Source organism: Nycticebus coucang, chromosome 2 (genome assembly GCF_027406575.1).
Source record: "Nycticebus coucang isolate mNycCou1 chromosome 2, mNycCou1.pri, whole genome shotgun sequence".
In the NCBI taxonomy this organism is placed as follows: Eukaryota; Metazoa; Chordata; class Mammalia; order Primates; family Lorisidae; genus Nycticebus; species Nycticebus coucang.
The window spans coordinates 63,122,580-63,143,383 of NC_069781.1; the positions used below are offsets into that span (position 1 = coordinate 63,122,580).

Below are 20,804 nucleotides of genomic sequence, written 5' to 3' on the forward strand. Positions count from 1 at the left end.
AATTAGTTTCATTTAGATACTTTACAAGGCTTCCCAACAGAAGAACTTCAGAACTTAGCAAAAAAGGGAAGGAAAACATATTGTTTATGCTTAACTGTCAATAAGTTATACCACAAGCACTTTACAAATTTTATTTCACTTAATTATCACAACAACCCTTTGGAACCAGCATTTCACAATAAAAAACCACTGAGGAACATGATAAATAACTAGCCCAAGATCACATATCTTGTAAATGGAAGGGCCAGGAATGATTTGAGCTTTGTGTAATCTGACATTTTTCACACTATACCAGTCTCCCTAAGCTAAGCTTTAAGACTGAATGAGATTTAAATTGAGAAAAAAAGAAAAACAACACAATAGACAAAAGAGACATAAACATATAATTCATGAATTATCTTAGAAGGGAAGGAAAACTACTGTCCATGGAATATATATGTACATTTGAAATACTGCATATAGGAGGAGGAGCAAGATGGCAGCTGAGCAACAGCTTCCTTGCAACTGGACATGGTGAGTCTGGGGAGATAAGACTCCAAGTATCTCTGGCTGGTGGGATCTGCCCATAACCATCCCTTTGAGAACACAGGGATTCAGCAAGAGACTTCTGGAACCCAGGAGGAGGACAAAAGGAGTGGAAAACTAGACACATCTAAACTCTGGTCCAGAGGCACAGCAACTTAAAGACCAAGAGGAAGTGAAAGGAAAATTAGGGCAAGGAAATAGATAAAAGAAATCACTCAAGAGAAACAATCAGCAGAAAAATCCTGGGAATATGAAAAACCAGTCCAGAGCAACGCTCCTCCCCCACCAAGGGACTGTGAGGTAGCTACTAAAGAAGATTCCACTTATAAACAAATGTTAGAAATGACAGAAAGGGAATTTAGACTACAGATGAAAACAATGAATAAAATGATGGAAACAATGAAGAAACTGCTGATAAAGTGGAAAATAACCAAAAGGAAATCCAAAAACAGAATCAAAGATGAACAATACGAAGACTATAGAAAGGATATAGCAGAGCTGAAGGAACTTACACAGACAACTAGGAAACTTAAAGATGCAATAGAAAGTATCAACAACAGATTAGACCATGCAGAAGAAAGAATTTCAGTGGTAGAGGCAAAGCTCTTGAGATTACTCAGATAGTTAAAGAGGCAAAAAAGAAGAGAGAGAAAGCAGAACATTCACTGACAGAATTATGGGACTTTATGAAACGTTCAAACTGACAAGTGATAGGTATCCCAGAAAGGGAAGAAGAATGCCCCAGGGGAATGGAAGCCATACTAGAGAATATTACAAATGAGAATTTCCCAAATATCACCAAAGATTCTGAAACACTCCTTTCAGAGGGATATCGGACCCCAGGTCACCTCAACTCTAACCGAGCTTTTTCAAGACACATTGTGATGAACCTGTCCAAAGTCAAGACAAAAGAAAAGATTCTTCAAGCTGCCAGGACTAAGCGCCAGCTGACCTACAAGGGCAAATCCATCAGGGTGACTGCAGACTTCTCTAATGAAACTTTTCAAGCAAGAACACAATGGTCATTTACTTTTAATCTACTTAAATAGAACAATTTCCAGCCCAGAATTCTATTTCCTGCTAAGCTAAGCTTTAAAATTGATGGCGAAAGCAAATCATTTACTGATATACAAACATTGAGGAAATTCACCACAAGAAGACCAGCTCTACAGGAAATACTTTAACCTGTTCTACACGCTGACCATCACAATGGATCAGCAGCAAAATAAGAATTCAGCAATTAAAGGACAAAACCTAGCTTCCACACTGATGCAAAAGATAAAACTAAGCAATGGACACTCACAAAATAAGATGAATAGAATACTACCATACTTATCAATTATCTCAATAAATGTTAATGGCTTGAATTTCCCACTAAAGAGGCATAGATTGGTTGACTGGATTAAAAACTACAAGCCTGAGAGATTAAAGATGGCGGCCGAGTAACAGCTTCCCTGCAACTGGGCACAATGAGTCTGGGGAGATAAGATTCCAGACATCTCTGGCTGGTGGGATCAGCCTATAATCATCCCTTTGAGGATACAGGGAGTCAGCAAGGGACTTCTGGACCCCAAGAGGAGGACAAAAACAGTGAGAAACTGGCAAGTGGTTGCGTGTGTTCGATCGACCTAATCACGCCGGCAACTGTAAGTACAAGCAGCAGTGGGACTGCAAACCGGAAAGGCCTTACCTGTGAAATGTTTCAGTGTTTTTGGACTTGGCACTCAGTTGAACTGCCTTGGGGAGAGCTTGAGCAGGAGTGCGGAGAACTTTGGGCATTGTCTGGGGCCCCAGACAAGCCACTGAGCTGGGCTGCAGGGAGCCAATGTGTGAGAGAACTGCCCCAGCAAGCTCCGCCCTCAGGGTTCCAGAGCAAGGATCAGGCGGGACCTAGTAACCTAGTGACTGAGCAGCCTAAAGGAGGGGACTGAGCTGCCTTACAGGCTTAACCCTTAGGGGCAGAGTGAGACGGTTTTGGCACACTGGAGGCTTGGGCTATTGACCTGATAGAGTACCGTGTTGTCACAGCTCATGGCAACCTCAAATTCCTGGGCTTGGAGCTGCACAGACCTCCATAAGAACTGGCTGGCAACCTGTAGAAGATTGAAACTGGACCCACACCTTTCACCATTAACTAAGATAGACTTTCACTGGATAAAAGATTCAAACTTCAGACATGAAACTATAAAAATACTTGAAGAAAATGCAGGGAAAACTCTTGAAGGAATCGGTCTGGGTGAATATTTTATGAGGAGGACTCCCCAGGCAATTGAGCAGTATCAAAAATACATTACTGGGACCTGATCAAACTAAAAAGCTTCTGCACAGCCAAGAACTGAGTAAGTAAAGCAAGCAGACAGCCCTCAGAATGGGAGAAAACATTTGCAGGTTATACCTCTGATAAAGGTCTAATAACCAGAATCCACAGAGAACTCAAACGTATTAGCAAGAAAAGAACACATGACTCCACTACTCGGGAGGCTGAGGCAAGAGAATCGCTTGAGCCCAGGAGTTGGAGGTTGCTGTGAGCTGTGTGAGGCCACGGCACTCTACCGAGGGCCATAAAGTGAGACTCTGTCTCTACAAAAAAAAAAAAAAAAAAAAAGAACACATGACTCCATCTCAGGGTGGGCAAGGGACGTGAAGAGAAACTTCTCTAAAGAAGACAGATGCACAATCTACAAACACATGAAAAAAAGCTCATCATCCTTAATCATCAGAGAAATGCAAATCAAAACTACTTTGAGATATCACCTAACCCCAGTAAGAGTAGCCCAAATAACAAAGTCCCAAAACCAGAGATGTTGGCGTGGATGTGGAGAAAAGAGCACACTTCTACACTGCTGGTGGGAATGCACACTAATACGTTCCTTCTGGAAGGATGTTTGGAGAATACTTAAAGATCTAAAAATAGATCTGCCATTCGATCCTATAATTCCTCTACTAGGTTTATACCCAGAAGACCAAAAGTCACAATATAACAAAGACATCTGTACCAGAAAGTTTATTGCAGCCCAATTCATAATTGCTAAGTCCTGGAAGAAGCCCAAGTGTCCATCAACCCACGAATGGACTAGCAAATTGTGGTACATGTATACCATGGAATATTATGCAGCCTTAAAGAAAGATGGAGACTTCACTTCTTTCATGTTCACATGGATGGAGCTGGAAATTATTCTTCTTAGCAAAGTATCTCAGGAATGGAAGAAAAAGTATCCAATGTACTCAGCTCTACTATGAAGCTAAATTATAGCTTTCACATGAAGGCTATAACCCAACTATAGCACAAGACTATGGGGAAAGGGCCAAGGAAGGAGTAGGGAGGGGTGAGGTATTGGTGGAGGGAGGGTAATGGATGGGACCTCATCTACAGTGCATCTTAGAATGGGTACAGGCAAAACTTACTAAAGGCAGAATACAAATGCCTACATACAGTAACTAAGAAAATGCCATGAAGGCTCGTTGAACAGTTTGACGAGAATATTTCAGATTGTATATGAAACCCGCACATTGTACCCCTTGATTGAACTAATGTACACAGCTATGATTTAACAATAAAAACAAATAAATTAAAAAAAAAAACTACAAGACTTCCATTTGCTGTCTATAAGAAACACACCTAGCTTCAAAAGACAAATTCAAACTCCAAGTTAAGGGTTGGAAGACAATTTTTCAGGCAAACGGAATTCAGAAAAAAAAAGGAGCTGCAATCTTATTTTCAGATACATGTGAATTTAAAGCAACTAAAGTCAAAAAAGACAAAGATAGTCACTTTATATTGGTCAAGGGAAAAATACAACAAGAAGACGTTTCAATTCTGAATATTTATGCACCCAATTTAAATGCTCCCAGATTTTTGAAACAGACCTTACTCACTCTGAGCAATATGATATCCTATAATACCATAATAACAGGGGACTTTAACACTCCTCTTACAGAGCCGGACAGGTCCTCTAAACAGAAATTAAACAAAGATATAAGGGACTTAAATGAGACCCTAGAACAACTGTGCTTGATAGATGTGTATAGAACACTCCATCCCAAAGATAAAGAATACACATTCTTTTCATCACCCCATGGAACATTCTCCAAAATTGATCACCCCATAGGACACATAACAAACCTCAGCAGAATCAAAAGAATTGAAATTTTACCTTGTATCTTCTCAGACCACAGGCACTAAAGGTGGAACTCAACTCCAACAAAAACATTCAACCCCACACAAAGGCATGGAAATGAAACAACCTTATGTTGAACAACAGATGGGTGCAGGAAGAAATAAAACAGGAAATCACGAACTTCCTTGAGCATAACAACAATGATGACACAAGCTACCAAAACCTGTGGGATACTGCAAAAGCAATTTTGAGAGGAAAATTCATCGCTTTAGATGCCTACATTCGAAAAACAGAAAGAGACCGCATCAACAAACTCACAAGCCATCTTATGGAATTGGAAAAAGAAGAACAATCTAGGGTGGCGCCTGTGGCTTAGTGAGTAGGGCGCCAGCCCCATATGCCGAGGGTGGTGGGTTCAAACCCAGCCCCGGCCAAACTGCAACAACAAAAAAATAGCCGGGCGTTGTGACGGGCGCCTGTAGTCCCAGCTGCTTGGGAGGCTGAGGCAAGAGAATCACACAAGCTCAAGAGCTGGAGGTTGCTGTGAGCCGTGTGATGCCACGGCACTCTATCGAGGGCAGTAAAGTGAGACTCTGTCTCTACAAAAAAAAAAGAAGAAGAAGAAGAACAATCTAAGCCTAAACCCAGTAGAAGAAGAGAAATATCCAAAATCAAATCAGAGATCAATGAAATTGAAAACAAAAGAATCATTCAGAAAATTAATGAAACAAGGAGTCGGGGGGGGTTTGTTTGTTTTTTATTTATTTATTTTTTTTATTGTTCGGGATTCATTGAGGGTACAATAAGCCAGGTTACGCTGATTGCAATTGTTAGGTACAATCCCTCTTGCAATTATGTCTTGCCCCCATAAAGTGGGACACACACCAAGGCCCCACCCCCCTCCCTCCGTCCCTCTTTCTGCTTTTCCTCCCCCCCATAACCTTAATTGTCATTAATTGTCCTCATATCAAAATTGAGTACATAGGATTCATGCTTCTCCGTTCTTGTGATGCTTTACTAAGAATAATGTCTTCCACTTCCATCCAGGTTAATACGAAGGATGTAAAGTCTCCATTTCTTTTAATAGCTGAATAGTATTCCATGGTATACATATACCACAGCTTGTTAATCCATTCCTGGGTTGGTGGGCATTTAGGCTGTTTCCACATTTTGGCAATTGCAAATTGAGCTGCAGTAAACAGTCTAGTACAAGTGTCCTTATGATAAAAGGATTTTTTTCCTTCTGGGTAGATGCCCAGTAATACGATTGCAGGATCAAATGGGAGGTCTAGCTTGAGTGCTTTGAGGTGTCTCCATACTTCCTTCCAGAAAGATTGTACTAGTTTGCAGTCCCACCAGCAGTGTAAAAGTGTTCCCTTCTCTCCACATCCACGCCAGCATCTGCAGTTTTGAGATTTTGTGATGTGGGCCATTCTCACTGGGGTTAGATAATATCTCAAGGTTGTTTTGATTTGCATTTCTCTAATATACAGAGATGATGAACATTTTTTCATGTGTTTATTAGCCATTTGTCTGTCATCTTTAGAGAAAGTTCTATTCATGTCTCTTGCCCATTGATATATGGGATTGTTGGCTTTTTTCATGTGGATTAATTTGAGTTCTCTATAGATCCTAGTTATCAAGGATAACTGATTGTCTGATTGAAAATGTGCAAATATCCTTTCCCATTGTGTAGGTTGTCTCTTTGCTTTGGTTATTGTCTCCTTAGCTGTACAGAAGCTTTTCAGTTTAATGAAGATATTGGCCTGGGGAAAGACTTCATGAAGAAGACTGCCATGGCAATTGCAACAACAACAAAAATAAACAAATGGGACTTCATTAAACTTAAAAGCTTCTGTACAGCTAAGGAGACAACAACCAAAGCTAATAGACAACCTACCCAATGCGAAAGTATATTTGCACATTTTCAATCAGACAAAGCTTCATAACTAGAATCTATACAGAACTCAAATTAATCTACATGAAAAAAGCCAACAATCCCATATATCAATGGGCAAGAGACATGAATAGAACCTTCTATAAAGAAGACAGACAAATGGCTAACAAACATATGAAAAAATGCTTATCATCCCTATTTATTAGAGAAATGCAAATCAAAACCACTCTGAGATACCATCTAACCCCAGTGAGAATGGCCCACATCACAAAATCTCAAAACTGCAGATACTGGCATGGATGAGAAAGAAGGGAACACTTTTATGCTGCTGTTGGGACTGCAAACTAGTACAACCTTTTTGGAAAGAAATATGGAGAACCCTTAAAGAACTCAAGCTAGACCTCCCATTTGATCCTGCAATCCCATTACTGGCATCTACCCAGAAGGAAAAAAATCTTTTTATCATGAGGATACTTGCACTAGACTGTTTACTGCAGCTCAATTTACAATCGCCAAAATGTGGAAACAGCCTAAATGCCCACCAACCCAGGAATGGATTAACAAGTTGTGGTATATGTACACCATGGAATACTATGCAGCCATTAAAAAAATGGAGACTTTACATCCTTTGTATTAACCTGGATGGAAATGGAACACATTATTCTTAGTAAATCTTCACAAGAATGGAGAAGCATGAATCCTATGTACTCAATTTTGATATGAGGGCAATAAAGGACACGGTGGGGGTGAGGGTGGGGGAAAGGGAGAGCAGAGAGAGAAAGAAGGAGGGAGGGATGGGGAAAGGAAGAGCTGAGAGAGGGAAGAAGAGAGAGGGGTGGGACCTTGGTGTGTGCCACACCATTTGGAGGCAAGACACAATTGTAAGAGGGACTTTACCTAACAAATGCAATCAGTGTAACCTGGTTTCTTGCACCCTCAATGGAATCCCCATCAATAAAAAAAAATTTTTTAAACAGAAAAAGAAAAAGAAATACTGCATATACATATATACAAATAAGAGATCATGACAAAATAAAATCAAAAGAAACGATGGTCCATATTCAAATCTACTAAAGAGTTTGTGTCATGATTGTGACTACAAAGGAACCTACATTATGATTTCAAAAGTGTCTAATTTACAAATCCTCTAGTCATCAAGCAAATTCATCAACTAATCTTTTGATCAAGTTGAACATATTAATGCCAATAAATCTAAGACAACATAAGATAAACATAATTTATTAAAGTTCTACTTTAACACTCTTATGCAGTTATACTATATAAAAAAATGTATTCTTTATTATGATTTCCTTTTCAAAGGTAAGAATGGTATAGTGATAAAGGTGTGACATGGAATTTGTAATATGAAATAAATATAAAAAGATCAAACTCAACTTTTAACATTATTTGAGAGGAAAATAAATTGTACCTCTGCATTGTGCTTAGTTGTTATTTCTAATTTTTCTTTCTTAGCCCGATGAAGTTTCTTTCTGAGATCAGCAGTAATATCCAAATCTGTTTCATTTTTTAGCATTTGTTTTACATCTGGTGAGGCATTCTTCAACCTATAAAATGAGATCATAACAAAATATAGTTTTCATGAAGCATATTTCATAGCATTTCTGATATTTCTGACAATGTGTTTTTCACATAGGGAACATAACATGGTCCTTGACTTAAAGAAATTTACAATGCAGTAAAATATGTCTGTTGCAAAAGGTAGATAGAAATGCCAAATGATATATTACTAGTAACAAACACCCATCTACTAAGAAACCACCACATTGTTCAACATTGGTACTGAAAGGTGATCACGTAAGCTGGGTATTTTAGTAAAAGACTGAGTTCTTTCTTTTTTTCTCTACAAATAATATATTTTACTTACTGAAAATGTAATACATAGTACAAAAAGAAAAAGTAAAAATTAAAGAGTACATATTCTTGCTTTAAAGTAGCAGACTAGGGGGCGGCACCTGTGGCTCAGTAAGTAGGGCTCCGGCCCCATATACCAAGGGTGGCAAGTTCTAACCTGGTCCCAACCAAACTGCAACAACAAAAAAAAAAAAATAGCTGGGCATTGTGGTGGGGCGCCTGTAGTTCTAGCTACTCAGGAGGCTAAGGCAAGAGAATTGCCTAAGCCCAAGAGTTGGAGGTTGCTGTGAGCTATGACACCACGGCACTCTAAGCCCAAGAGCTGGAGGTTGCTGTGAGCTATGACACCACGGCACTCTACTGAGGGCAACAAAGTTGAGACTCTGTCTCTAAAAAAAAATTAATAATGATAAAGTAGCAGACTAGAGCTGGGTGTGGTGGTATACACTTGTAGTCCCAGCTACTCAGGAGGCTGAGACAGGAGGATCATATGAGTCCAGGAGTTTAAGTGTGTCATGATCACGCTTATGAATAGCCACTGCACTCCAGCCTAGGCAACATAGCAAGACCTTGTCCCTAAAAGGAAACAAAAGAAAGGCAGACTAAAGCACTCTATTCTCCTCACCAAAAAGAAATTAAAATAACATCAAATAGAATAGAGGTATGAACTCACAAGGAGACAGAGCACAAAACATGAGATAATACCAATAAAACATTGGGAGCTTAAAAGCAGGTGTACAAGGGGTAACTGATTTACCTAAGAAAGTTGAATTCAAAACCAGCAGTGAGTAAATCAACTTGATTTACACCAGAGTCCCAATAAGCTCAGTAATTGAAAACACCTTTGAAACTTGAGGTTAAAGTAGAGCAGAAGACAGAAGAAAAAAGTGTTGGTCATGATGTGGAGAAACTAAAACCCTTATATATTGCTGGTAGGAATGTAAAATGACTCAGCCACAATACAATACAATTTGGCAATTTCTTAAAATGTTTAACATAAATTTACTATATGATGTAGCAATGCCAATCCTACGACTCTACCCAAAAGAAACAAAAACATATGTCAACACAAAGACTTATATGTGAAAGTTCACAGCAGCATGATTCATAGTAGCCAAACAGTAGAAAAATATCAAATGTCCACAGACTGGTAAATGGGCAACCAAAATATGGTATATCCATACAATGGAATACTATTTAGCAATAAAAAAGAAACAAAGCACTTGCACATGATACAGCATGATAAACCTCAAGAATATGCCTAGTGGGGGGAAAACAAAGAATATCCCCAGTGAAAGAAGCTAGACACAAAATACCACATTTATATAAATTATTCAAAAAAGGCAAATCTACAGAAAGCACATCAGTGGGAGAGTTTAAATAATAACTTTTAAGCAGATTTTAGAATTATGCAGCATAATTTATCCATTAAAAATTATGACTAGGCTGGGTGCAGTGGCTCATACCTATAATTCTCCCTTGGCTTTGGAAAGCCAAGGAGGAAGGATCATTTGAGGCCAGGAGTTTGAGACCAACCTATGCAACATAGGGAAATTTCCAACTCTTTGGGGAAAAAAAAAAAAGCGCTCAGTACAGTGGGCCTCCCACGCCACCCCCCTAGTCCTAACTACTCTGGAGGCTAAAGAAGGAGAATTACTTGAACCCAGAAGTTCAAGATCACAGTAAATTGGAACCATGCCACTACACACCAGCCAGGGTGACAGAGTGAGAGCCTGCTTCCTAAAAAACAAAAAATTATGAAAAAAAAATTATGACAGATGTATACTGATAGGGTAATAAATTCCTCCCAAAATTTAAAAATCAGAATACTAAAATATTTTTAAATGTTGTATTTATATAATACATTGATATTTCCATAAGGAAAAAGTCTGGACAAATATTTACCAAAATATTAGTAGTAAATACTAGGATTACAAGTAGTTTTATTTTGTTCATTTATATTTTTAAATTTTTCTAAAAACATATGCATTATTTACATTAAAATATACATACAGTCACATATGTATGTAAATGTGCATATATATGTATATATAAAAGAATATCAAAGCAAGAAGGAAACTTGGAGATCCTCTATTAAGCAGTTTCTTAATCTTTTCGAATCATAATCCTTAGGGTTGTAGCAGAAAACTGATAAAGTCTAACTCTTGCCCCTTGTACCATTTGAAAAAAGTCCTCTGGAAGATGAAATTTTAGCAAAGAAAAAAGGTTTATGTTTTATTTATGTCCTACCTTGCTCCAGAAAAAGATTTAAGGTAGCTTCTAAAGATAGGTGGAAAACATCGTGTAGCAAATTCTACAGCTGTTAGGTAAATAGTTAGTAACTGGGCTCTCAAAGGAAAGAGGATGGGGGTGGAGGGCCCAGGCCTCAATCTTGGTGCCTCCCACCTTAATTTTGTCCCAAGCAACTGCTCACACCTGGGGAGGAGTTAATATCTTACCAATATATCAATCAGAACTTAGCATCCAAACTGCAAAAAGAGTTAGAAGACTCTCTAAAAATAGAGGCTTAAGGCTTAAAGGTGACCTAGAATAGCCTTAAAACTAATTATCATGTGGTCACATCCCACCATGGGCTCTCAGAGAGGCTCATGGGAGGTCCACATCCGCAGTAAGGCTCTGGTTTCAAGGTGACCTTGAACCACGAGTTAGGCTCTTCACAACAATGGATGCCGATCCACTCTCTCTGGAAAAAGTATTTTGCTCTGTAAGCCAATACCTAGCTCTTACTCCATAAACCTATCTTTCTCTTTCTCAATAAAAATTTCTTTTCTTGCTAAAACTTTATTTGCTCTTTTCAACTACTTTGGTGACTACCTCAAGCCATCTCTGCCCCCACTCTAACCCTGTCCCACCCACATGCTTACTAAATAGCCTAGTTCAGTGGTTCTCAAATGTGGGTTGTGACCCACAGGAACTGTATTAAAGGGCCACAGCATTAGGAAGGTTGAGAACCAGAGAACCACTGGCCTGGATCAATCATTCTCAAACTAAATATGAGGAAGGACTATCTCCACTCCATCCTAATGATGATTTCGTAAAATATATTTAATAGTTTGTTTGTTTGTTTGTTTGTTTGAGACAAAGTCTCACTTTGTCACCCCAGTGGAGTGCCATGCAGTCACAGCTCACAGCAACCTCAGACTCTTGGGCTTAAGCGATTCTCTTGCCTCAGCCTCCGGAGTAGCTGGGACTAAAGGCACCTGCCAGCCACAACACCCAGCTATTTTTTGTTGTTGTTGTAGCTGTCATTATTGTTTAGCAGGCCTGGACTGGGTTAGAACCGACCAGCCCTGGGGTATGTGGCCAGCACCCTAACCACTAAGCTACCAGGACCTAGCGAACTAAAACAATTCTTAAACAGAAGCTGTGAATTAAAGGTGGGCAATGAAGAAAAAAGAGGAATTAAGGCCACAGAAGTTATAGAAAACAAAACAGACATGTAAATAAGCAGAAAAATAAGGAAAAGAATAAGCAAGTCTCTAGAGCAGTGGTTCTCAACCTGTTGCAACCCACAGGAACTGTATTAAAGGGTCACGGCATTACGAAGGTTGAGAACCACTGCTCTAGAGACAGGAAAATTCAGGCCTGTGGACTTTTGTGGTCCAAGTTAACAAAGGAGCACAAAGATCTCCACAGAGTCTCTAGATCCAGTTCAATTCTTGACACTACATTCCTACTCCTTCAGTTCAACGAAATTTCTACTTCTCTTACCATCCCATGAGAATTCTTACAGTTTGCTCCACTAACCATTGTTCTCCCTGTTCCTTGCAACCAAAAGCATTCTTCAACTAAAGGAAAAGGCTTACCTTTGGATATCGCCAGTGGCAGTACTTGAAGTATTTAAACTCATGGTTTATCTTCCAACTCTTTCTTACTATTTCTTACTGATACACGTCCTTATTGATGATTAAATTGTCCAAGATGTCTATAGGTTACAGGTAAGATGGACGGAAGTCTGTTAAAATAGTAAACCATACAACAGTGGTCACATATTTAAATGCTGAGAGTATGAGAGATTTTTCTTCTGTTCTTTGGCTTTTTAATTATTATTATTTTGAGACAAGATCTTGCTTTGTTACCCAGGCCTCTGTGTAGTGACGTGATCATAGCTCACCACACCCTGACTCTTGAACTCAAGGGATCCTCCTACCTCAGCCTCCCAAGTAGCTGGAATTACAGGCCAAAATGTATTTTTTTAATTATTGTATAATAAACATGGAATACTGGTATTCTATAAAGCTATAATGTTTTACCATATTTCTTTTAAAAAGAGTTGGAAGCTGAGCACAGTGGCACTTCTGTAGTCCCAGCTACTCAGGAGGCAGAGGTGGGTGGATCACTAGAGCCCAGGATTTTGAGGCCAGCCTGGACAACAAAATGAGACCTCTATCTCACTAAAAAAAATTTTTTTAATAATAATTAAAAATTAAAAAAGGTTGGAAACAAAAATGACAAAATGTTAAAAAGATGTTCCTTCCTTTAAGAACAAAGTAATACAATTATTAGATTATTTTAATTTCTTAAATGAAGAAAAATTATCATAACAAAATAGTGACAAATTACTACTAAACTTGAAAAAAATATGTAGTGCCTATCTCTAGAGTATAAAATTCAGTTTGTCCAGGGACACTTTTTGGTGCCCAAAGCCTTTTTCATAAAGGAAACATGTTTAATGCAGTCTTACAATCAAAGAGACCAAGATACTCCAAAACAAAAGAACCTATGAATTTTCCAAAGTCTCCTCCTAAGCGAACAAAGAGGAAGCATGAAAGAGAAAAGTAAAAAAAAAAAAGAAAGAAAGTGAAAAGTATTTCTCACTTACTCTGGCCTGCTTACTGGAATCCTCTTCTATGGGAAATATTTCAAATTATATAAAGCGAAGGAAGTAAAGTACATTACTTTACCATAGTGTTAAGTAATGACTGGGTGGACACTTTAAACGGAGAAATAACAATAATTCATTACATGCAAATAGATAAAAATATAAATATCGCATAAGTGCCTCTTGATATCCCCAGTAGAAGTCCAATATCCTAAGACCATGACCTTTGGACTCATAAAGATCTGAAATAGGATTCTAGTAAGTATCTTATAAGTATGTGGCTTTGAGCAAGTCACTTAAATTCCTTGAGCCTATTTTCCTCAATCAATCTTATATATTTCTATCAACTCTAGCAATTTCATATTTTTTTTTTTTTTTGAAACAGAGTCTCATTTTGTCACCCTCGGTAGAGTACTATAGCGTCACAGCTCACAGCAACCTCCAACTCTTCGGCTTAGACGATCCTCTTGCCTCAGCCTCCCGAGTAGCTGGGACTATGGGCACCTGAGACAGCACCAGGCTATTTTTTGTTGCAATTTGGCTGGGGCTGGGTTCGAACTCGCCACCCTCAGTATATGGGGCCAGCGCCCTACCCACTGAGCCACAGGCACCACCCAATCTCATATATTTAAAATTTAAATTATACAGCACATAAGCATTGCCTAGGCACCATCAATATATATTACTGAACACAAAATCTCTGAAAAATATAATGATCCCTGATAAAGGAAGGGAGTGATACTTGGAGAGATCTGATCTAGGAGAAAGATATAACAAAAGAATTGTTTAATGAGACTGTAGCTGTATGGGGCTATCCAGACCAAAAAAAAAAAAGGTGACAAACTATTCTGACTCTGCTCTCAATAAACAAGCCTCAGAGAGATCATTGAAAGAAAAGGGACTCAATCTCAGTACTAAGAACTGATTAATGGCTTCTACAAATAAATACCAAAAGATCTTTATGACAGTCAATGATCCATGTGGCTGACTGAACAAAAGATGGAATTGTAGCCAGGTCAAAAGGGAGTAAGGCAGAATCGCATTTCTCCAGGGACCTACAAGACTAAGCTTAGTAATAGCAGTAGGCAAATGCCACTGTCATTAATCTACTAAGCACCTACTATAGTGCCAAGCACTGCACTTGGAATTTTACATATAGAATTTTGAAATTCTGATCTTTATACCACTGCAATGGAAGGATTAAAAAACTAAGATTCAGAGATTAAAGCCATAAGACACATAGTTACAGGACCAAGATACCAATTCATAACTGTCTCCAAAGCCCAAGTTCTTTAAACAAGGCCACCAATGATACATAAAGCTGAACTAGAAGGTACTTTACCTGAAGTTTATTATCCTTGCTTCATAAGGAAACTCATCTGAACCAGAAAGGCTCAAAGATTTGAGGGATTAAATGGAGAAAACTAAGGACTCCATCAAGCTCTTCAGATAGTGAGTCCCAAAATCTTGTCAACTTACCATCCTGCTTCTAAAAATCAAACCCCATAGGAAGTACCTTCAGAATGGAAGAGTTAGAAACTAGAAGAAATGGACTCTTCTGTACTTCAGTAATGTCCAAGCCTCAAAAGCATAAAATGCTTCTGTTTTTATGATAAAGCATAAATACTCACAAATCAGGCATAAACAGACCTCTATTTACCTCATTAGAAAAGGGATCTCAGGAGCGGCATCTGTGGCTCAGTGAGTAGGATGCCGGCCCCATATACCGAGAGTGGTGAGTTCAAACCCAGCCCTGGCCAAACTGCAACAAAAAAATAGCCAGGTGTTGTGGCAGCGCCTGTAGTCCCAGCTACTCAGGAGGCTGAGGCAAGAGAATTGCCTAAACCCAGGAGTTGGAGGTTGCTGTGAGCTGTGATGCCATTGCACCCTACTGAGGGTGATAAAGTGAGACTCTGTCTCTAAAAAAAAAAGAAAAGAATCTCAAATAGTGAGGGCCTTAATAATGTTTTAGTTTTTGCATTATATATTGGGCAGAAAAGTACAAGAAGAGAAAGTTTACTAAATTTTGACAGTTGTTTCAATGAAGCTAATTTGAAGAGAATTATCATTTTTCAGTGAATCATTTTGGCATCTAACATCTTCAAATCTGAATGTCTTATAGAAAGCATCTTCTACAGCTCAGGAGATAGTTTCATCTACTTCCAGGTCACTGATATATAACCAAAAGAATATGACAAAGATGATGAAATGCCACTCCCATGGTTATATTATATAAGACCTTTATTTAGCATACTGGATGACAATCTCCTGCTGGCCTTAAAGAAGCTGACTGCTGTGCCATAAACTGCCTATTGAAAGGGCCACATTTCAGGGAATTACAGGCATGATCCTGGATGTGAGGGTGGCCTCCACCCAATAGCCAATAAGAAGCTAGATCCCTCAGACACACAGCTCCAAGGAAATAAATTCTGCCAACAACCTCAATGAGCAGGGAAGCACATTCTACCCCAGTCAAGACTCTAGATGAAAACACAGTCCAGCCAGAACCTTGAATGTAGCCTTGTGAGACTCTGAACAGAGGACCTAGTAGCTAAGCTGTTCTGGACTCCTGACCCACAGAAACTGTGAAATAATAATGGTATGCTGTTTTAAGTGCCACAAATTTTGTAGTAACTTGTTACACATTAATAGAAAACTAATACGGATAAGAAACTTGAAAATGGTCATACAGGATTTAAAAAAAAAAGAAGTTGAGTAACAGATAAATTTAAAAAATGGGTTCTCACACCAGCTCTGCCTGACGCTAAGGAACAAGCACCTACCTCTCTACTTTCAAGAAAGACTAAATCAGGACAGATGTTAGCTGTAGTGATAGCTAAAGTGCTAGCTAAATCCTAGCACTCTGGGAGGCCTAGCACTCTGAGAGGCCAAGGAAGGAGGATCATTTGAGTTCTAGAGTTCGAGACCAGCCTGAACAAAAGTAAGACCCCCATCTCTACTGAAAAAAAAAAGAGAGAGAGAGAAACTAGCTAGGAGGGCTGGTACCCACCCTGCAGTCTCAGCTGGATAAGAGGAAACTGAGGGAAGAGGATCACTTGAATCCAGGAGTTTGAGGTTGCTGTGAGCTATGAAACCACAACACTCTAGCCTGGGGCAACAAAGTAAGACTGGAGAGAGAAACAGAAAGAGATAAAGAAAAAAAGGCAGACAAAATCAAAGAAAAACCAAAGTTGTTTTCATCAGTAGCTGAATTTAATTTATGATGATATTTCCATGCTACTAAACATGACAGAATAGGTGTAGCAAAATCTCCTCTCTCTTCTTCCACCACAGTGAAAAGGCAAGGACTGACTAGGACAGTTAAGCTGGAAGTTACAGTATAGTAATGAAAATGTCAATGGAATAGGAAGCTAAATTAAAGAATTACATTGCCCCCAGATGTTTGGTCCTAGTTTTACTTGAAACTTCCCTATGAAACTCCACAAAGTTAAAATAAACAATAATTTGGTCAAATCATAAGTAATTGAAAATTCCTTATGACATGCAATTAACATCAGCTTTTCTCTTCTTCAATAACTGTGTAACTCCTTAAATACTATTATCTATTTGAAAGTATTCAAATTATCTGATAAAGTCACTCTCTGTAGTCATCATTCCAACTGTGACAGAAATCCCTTCTCCACAGATTATCTATCTCATTTCACTTCACCAACCCCAAGAGAAAGACACTGTTAATATATCTTCTTTATACCCAAGGAAACCAGGATTAAAGATATTCAGTCACCTGCCCAAAGTCACATCTCTATTAAGTGGCACTCAGGATTCACACCCAGGGTAGCTGATTCCACAGATTTGCTGTGTGCCTTGCTATTGACCTTCAAGACATGGCTCATCACAAGCAGGGAGCATGTGAGACCTCATCAGTCAGGCAAACACTTCCACTCCCTACTGCAGATTTCTCAAACACAGATCATTATTCTCCACATCCAAACTAACAAGTCAGTGTCTTCTTCACAAAAGATGGCTCGGACCATCAGTGGATTCTCAATGCAGATGGCACTTTCACAGGCATGGGCCAAAACCCAACCATCCTATAGCAGTGATGGATAAACCAAGGTCCAAATTAGCTTTTAATCTTAATGTATTAATAGATTAATATTCTCTTGATAGTGAAGTTGGACTATCTTCACCATTCCTACTAAAATAGATGATGGGATGCTTTCTATCTATATCATTCTTTTTTTTTTTCTTTGAGACTGAGTTTCACTGTGTCACCCTTGGTAGAGTGCCGTGGCGTCACAGCTCACAGCAACCTCCAATTCTTGGGCTTAAGTGATTCCCTTGCCTCAGCCTCCCAAGTAGCTAGGAGTACAGTCACCTGACACAACACCCAGCTATTTTTTGGTTGTAGTTGTCGTTGTTTTGCAGCCCCGGGCTGGGTTCGAACCAGCCAGCCCTGGTGTATGTGGCTGGCACCCTAGCCACTGAGCAACAGGTGTTGAGCCGTATCTATATCATTCTTCATTAAGAAGTTTTGGGGGGTGGGTTTGAGACAGAATCTCACTCTGTTGCCTCAAGCTAAAGTGTCATGGCATCAGCCTACGTCACAACACCCTCAAACTCCTGCCTCAACCTCCGAAGCAGCTAGAACTACAGGTGCCTACCACAATGCCCAGCTAGTTTTTCTGTTTTTAGTAGAGATAGGGTCTCATTCTTGCTCAGGCTGGTCCTAAACTCCTAAGCCCAAACAATCCTCCTGTCTCAGTTTCCCAAAGTGCTAGGATTACAGGCATGAGCTGCTGTGCCCGGCCCATTCTTCATTAAGGGTTTTTTTTATTTGGTTGTTTTTTAGAGACAGAGTCTCACTTTGTTGCCCTCAGTAGAGTGCCATGGCATCACAGCTCATAGCAACCTCCAGCTCTTGGGCTAAAGTGATTCTCTTGCCTCAGCCTCCCAGGTAGCTGGGACTACAGGCGCCCGCCACACACCTGGCTATTTTTTTTTTTTTTCCAGTTTTGGCCGGGCCAGGTTCAAACCTGCCAACCTCAGTATATGGGGCCAGCACCCTACTCACTGAGTCACAGGCACTGCCCCCCATTAAGAACTTTTTAAGAAAATAGATAAAAGGGCAATTGAGGCCAAGGGAACAATGATCTGGACACCCTGAGAGGAGATTCTACTTTAGATTCTGGAGTCACTGATGATACAAAGTTTTCCCACCACACATCTGAATTCTTCAGTTGGTCATCCAGAATGGACTCATTTCTCAATGTGTCTGCACACATCAGAAGAAAACGGAGGGGCATAGGGATGAAAAGATAGAAACTACTATTACTGACCATTTACTTTGTGCCAGATATAAAGCTAAGCATACCTGATGTCATTTAATCCTCCCAGTAATTCTATGAGATGATTATGCACATTCACAGATGAGAAACTGAGGTTTGAAAGGGTTGAGTAACTTTCATAAAGATACTCAGTTGGAGAATTAGAATTCAAACCCACATCTGGCTGACTCCTACATCCATCCTCTTTCACTATGCAGTGCTCTCTTCAATTAGTAACCATACCTTTGTTGGATATGTCTATCAGCAGAGTTATATATTTCACCCTTAAAGGAAATATTTGGTTCTTTCATCAAAGCAAGACCAAGACAAAAGGGCTAAGGTTATTAAAAATTTTTTAAACTAAATAGGACTTTAGAGACTTAAGTCCATCCTCCTTATCTGACAAATAAGGAACTTAATGCTTGAGGCAGAGGATCCCTTAAGCCAAGAAACCAAATGGCTAGGAAGGTTGGGTGATTTGCTGGAGGTCACACAGCTAATAAATGGCAGAGCCAGGACTAATGAAGAAAGTTCCAGGCCAGGCACAGTAGCTTACACCTGTAACCCCAGCACTTGGGGAGGCTGAGGCAGGTGGACTGCTTGAGCTCTCAAGTTGAAGACCAGCCTGAGTAAAAGTAAGACCCCCCTCCCACTTCTCTACTAAAAATGAAAACCTGAGGCAAGAGGATTCCTTGACCCCAAGAGTCTTAAGTTGGTGTGAGTTATGATGTCAAGGCACTCTACCAACAGCAACAAAGGGAGACTGTGCCCCCCCCCAAAAAAAAAAGAAAGAAAGAAAGAAAGAAAGCTCCAGATTAAGATCATTCCCTTCATCTTTCCTCTCAGCAGGTTGCAGTACTTTTCTTTTGGGGGGGGGACAGTCTCACTATGTCACCCTTGGTAGAGTGCTGTGGTGTCACAGCTCACAGAAACCTCGAACTCTTAGGCTCAAGCGATTCTCTTGCCTCAGCCTCCCAAGTAGCTGAGACTACAGGCGCCCGCCACAAGGCCCCGCTGTTTGTTGGTTTTGTTGTTGTTGTTGAGCAGCCCAGGCCAGGTGGGAACCCTCCAGCCCCAGAGCATGTGGCGGCACCCTAACCACTGAGCTACAGGCGCCAAGCCAGGTTGCAGTACCTGGCATTTTATAAGAAACCACATCTATTTCCTGCTCTAACATTGTTGTGTTGCTACTAGGCACTAACTGCTAATTAACAAGTGACAAAATGGTAGCTTCTTTTGTCCAAGATTATGAAAACTATAAAACATCGACATGTAATGTATTCAAGAGTTGGACATAAAATGAATAACTATGTTTGCCTGAAAAAATTCAAAAGTCAACTTCTGCAAAAAAAAATTACAGCTTCGGGGCAACTCAAAGCTGCCATCTTCCAGAGTCCTAAACGGTAGGCAATAGAAGTCTAGTCCAAATCATTAATTCCTTTATCATTTGGGGTCTAGTGTGCGGCTGATATTTTAAAGCGCAGGGGTGAGGAGGGGTGGAGGGGAGCGGGCCAGAAAGATGCGGTCCCTGCCCTAGTCCTGGAGGAGCTGATGGATTCTGGGGAGCTGAAGAGCCGAGCTGTCGGTAGCAGTAACCCTAAGAGGCTCGGAGCCCAGATCCTCTGGGTCCTAACCCTCTGGTCCCCACCGAGCGCTCCACTACTATGGCAGCGGTCTCGGGCTAGGATGCTCCACCGAGATCTTCCTCCAGTGGGCGGAGACACCCAGCTCAGGGAGCTGAAGGCGCGCCCCCCAGGCGACACCGACAGCCCCAGAACAGCCCCAAACTCGGAGGCCCCCCCAACCCTCTCAACATCTCCCCCCAAGCCATTCACCTCGAAACCCCCATACACTGCGGTTACCTCAGGGGTCTCGCGTGGTCCAGACCGCACACCCAAGACCCCAGGGGCAGCTTCAAGTCTCAGGGGTAGAAGGCGGCCCAGGGAGCCCTCGGGGCTAAGAGCAAAAAACCGTGGGAACACGACGGACTCTAGGACCTGGAGGGTGGGGAGGACAAATAGCAAAGGGAGACGCGAGGGGACCATCCCCAGAGAGGTGAAGTTTACAACTGTCACTTCCGGAGGAGAAAAGACGGCTTCCCACACAAACCTTCCCAGACTTTCACTGGCCTCCCGGACCCCGCCCCGGCCCCAGCCCGGCCCGCCCCTCTCCTCCCGCCTCCGCAGCCCTCAGCCCACTGCTCCGGGATACGTACTCGGAGAACGCCAGCTCGGATTGGAAGAGGCCGCGCGCCAAGCAGC

The 20,804-nt window shown here is 40.5% G+C and overlaps 1 protein-coding gene across 1 annotated transcript in view; it reads right to left on the bottom strand.

Moving 5' to 3' along the window:
- The window catches only part of CCDC171 (coiled-coil domain containing 171), a 473,803-nt gene extending 453,201 nt beyond the window's left edge, over positions 1 to 20,602 (bottom strand). The window contains exons 1-3 of the mRNA XM_053574177.1: positions 20,406 to 20,602; positions 12,240 to 12,388; positions 7,970 to 8,105 (exon numbers count right to left, since the gene is read on the bottom strand). Coding sequence (XP_053430152.1) covers positions 7,970 to 8,105; positions 12,240 to 12,283 — 180 coding nt within the window. The 5' untranslated portion in view covers positions 12,284 to 12,388; positions 20,406 to 20,602. The remainder of the gene's footprint in view (positions 1 to 7,969; positions 8,106 to 12,239; positions 12,389 to 20,405) is intronic.
- Between the last annotated feature and the right edge of the window lie 202 nt (positions 20,603 to 20,804).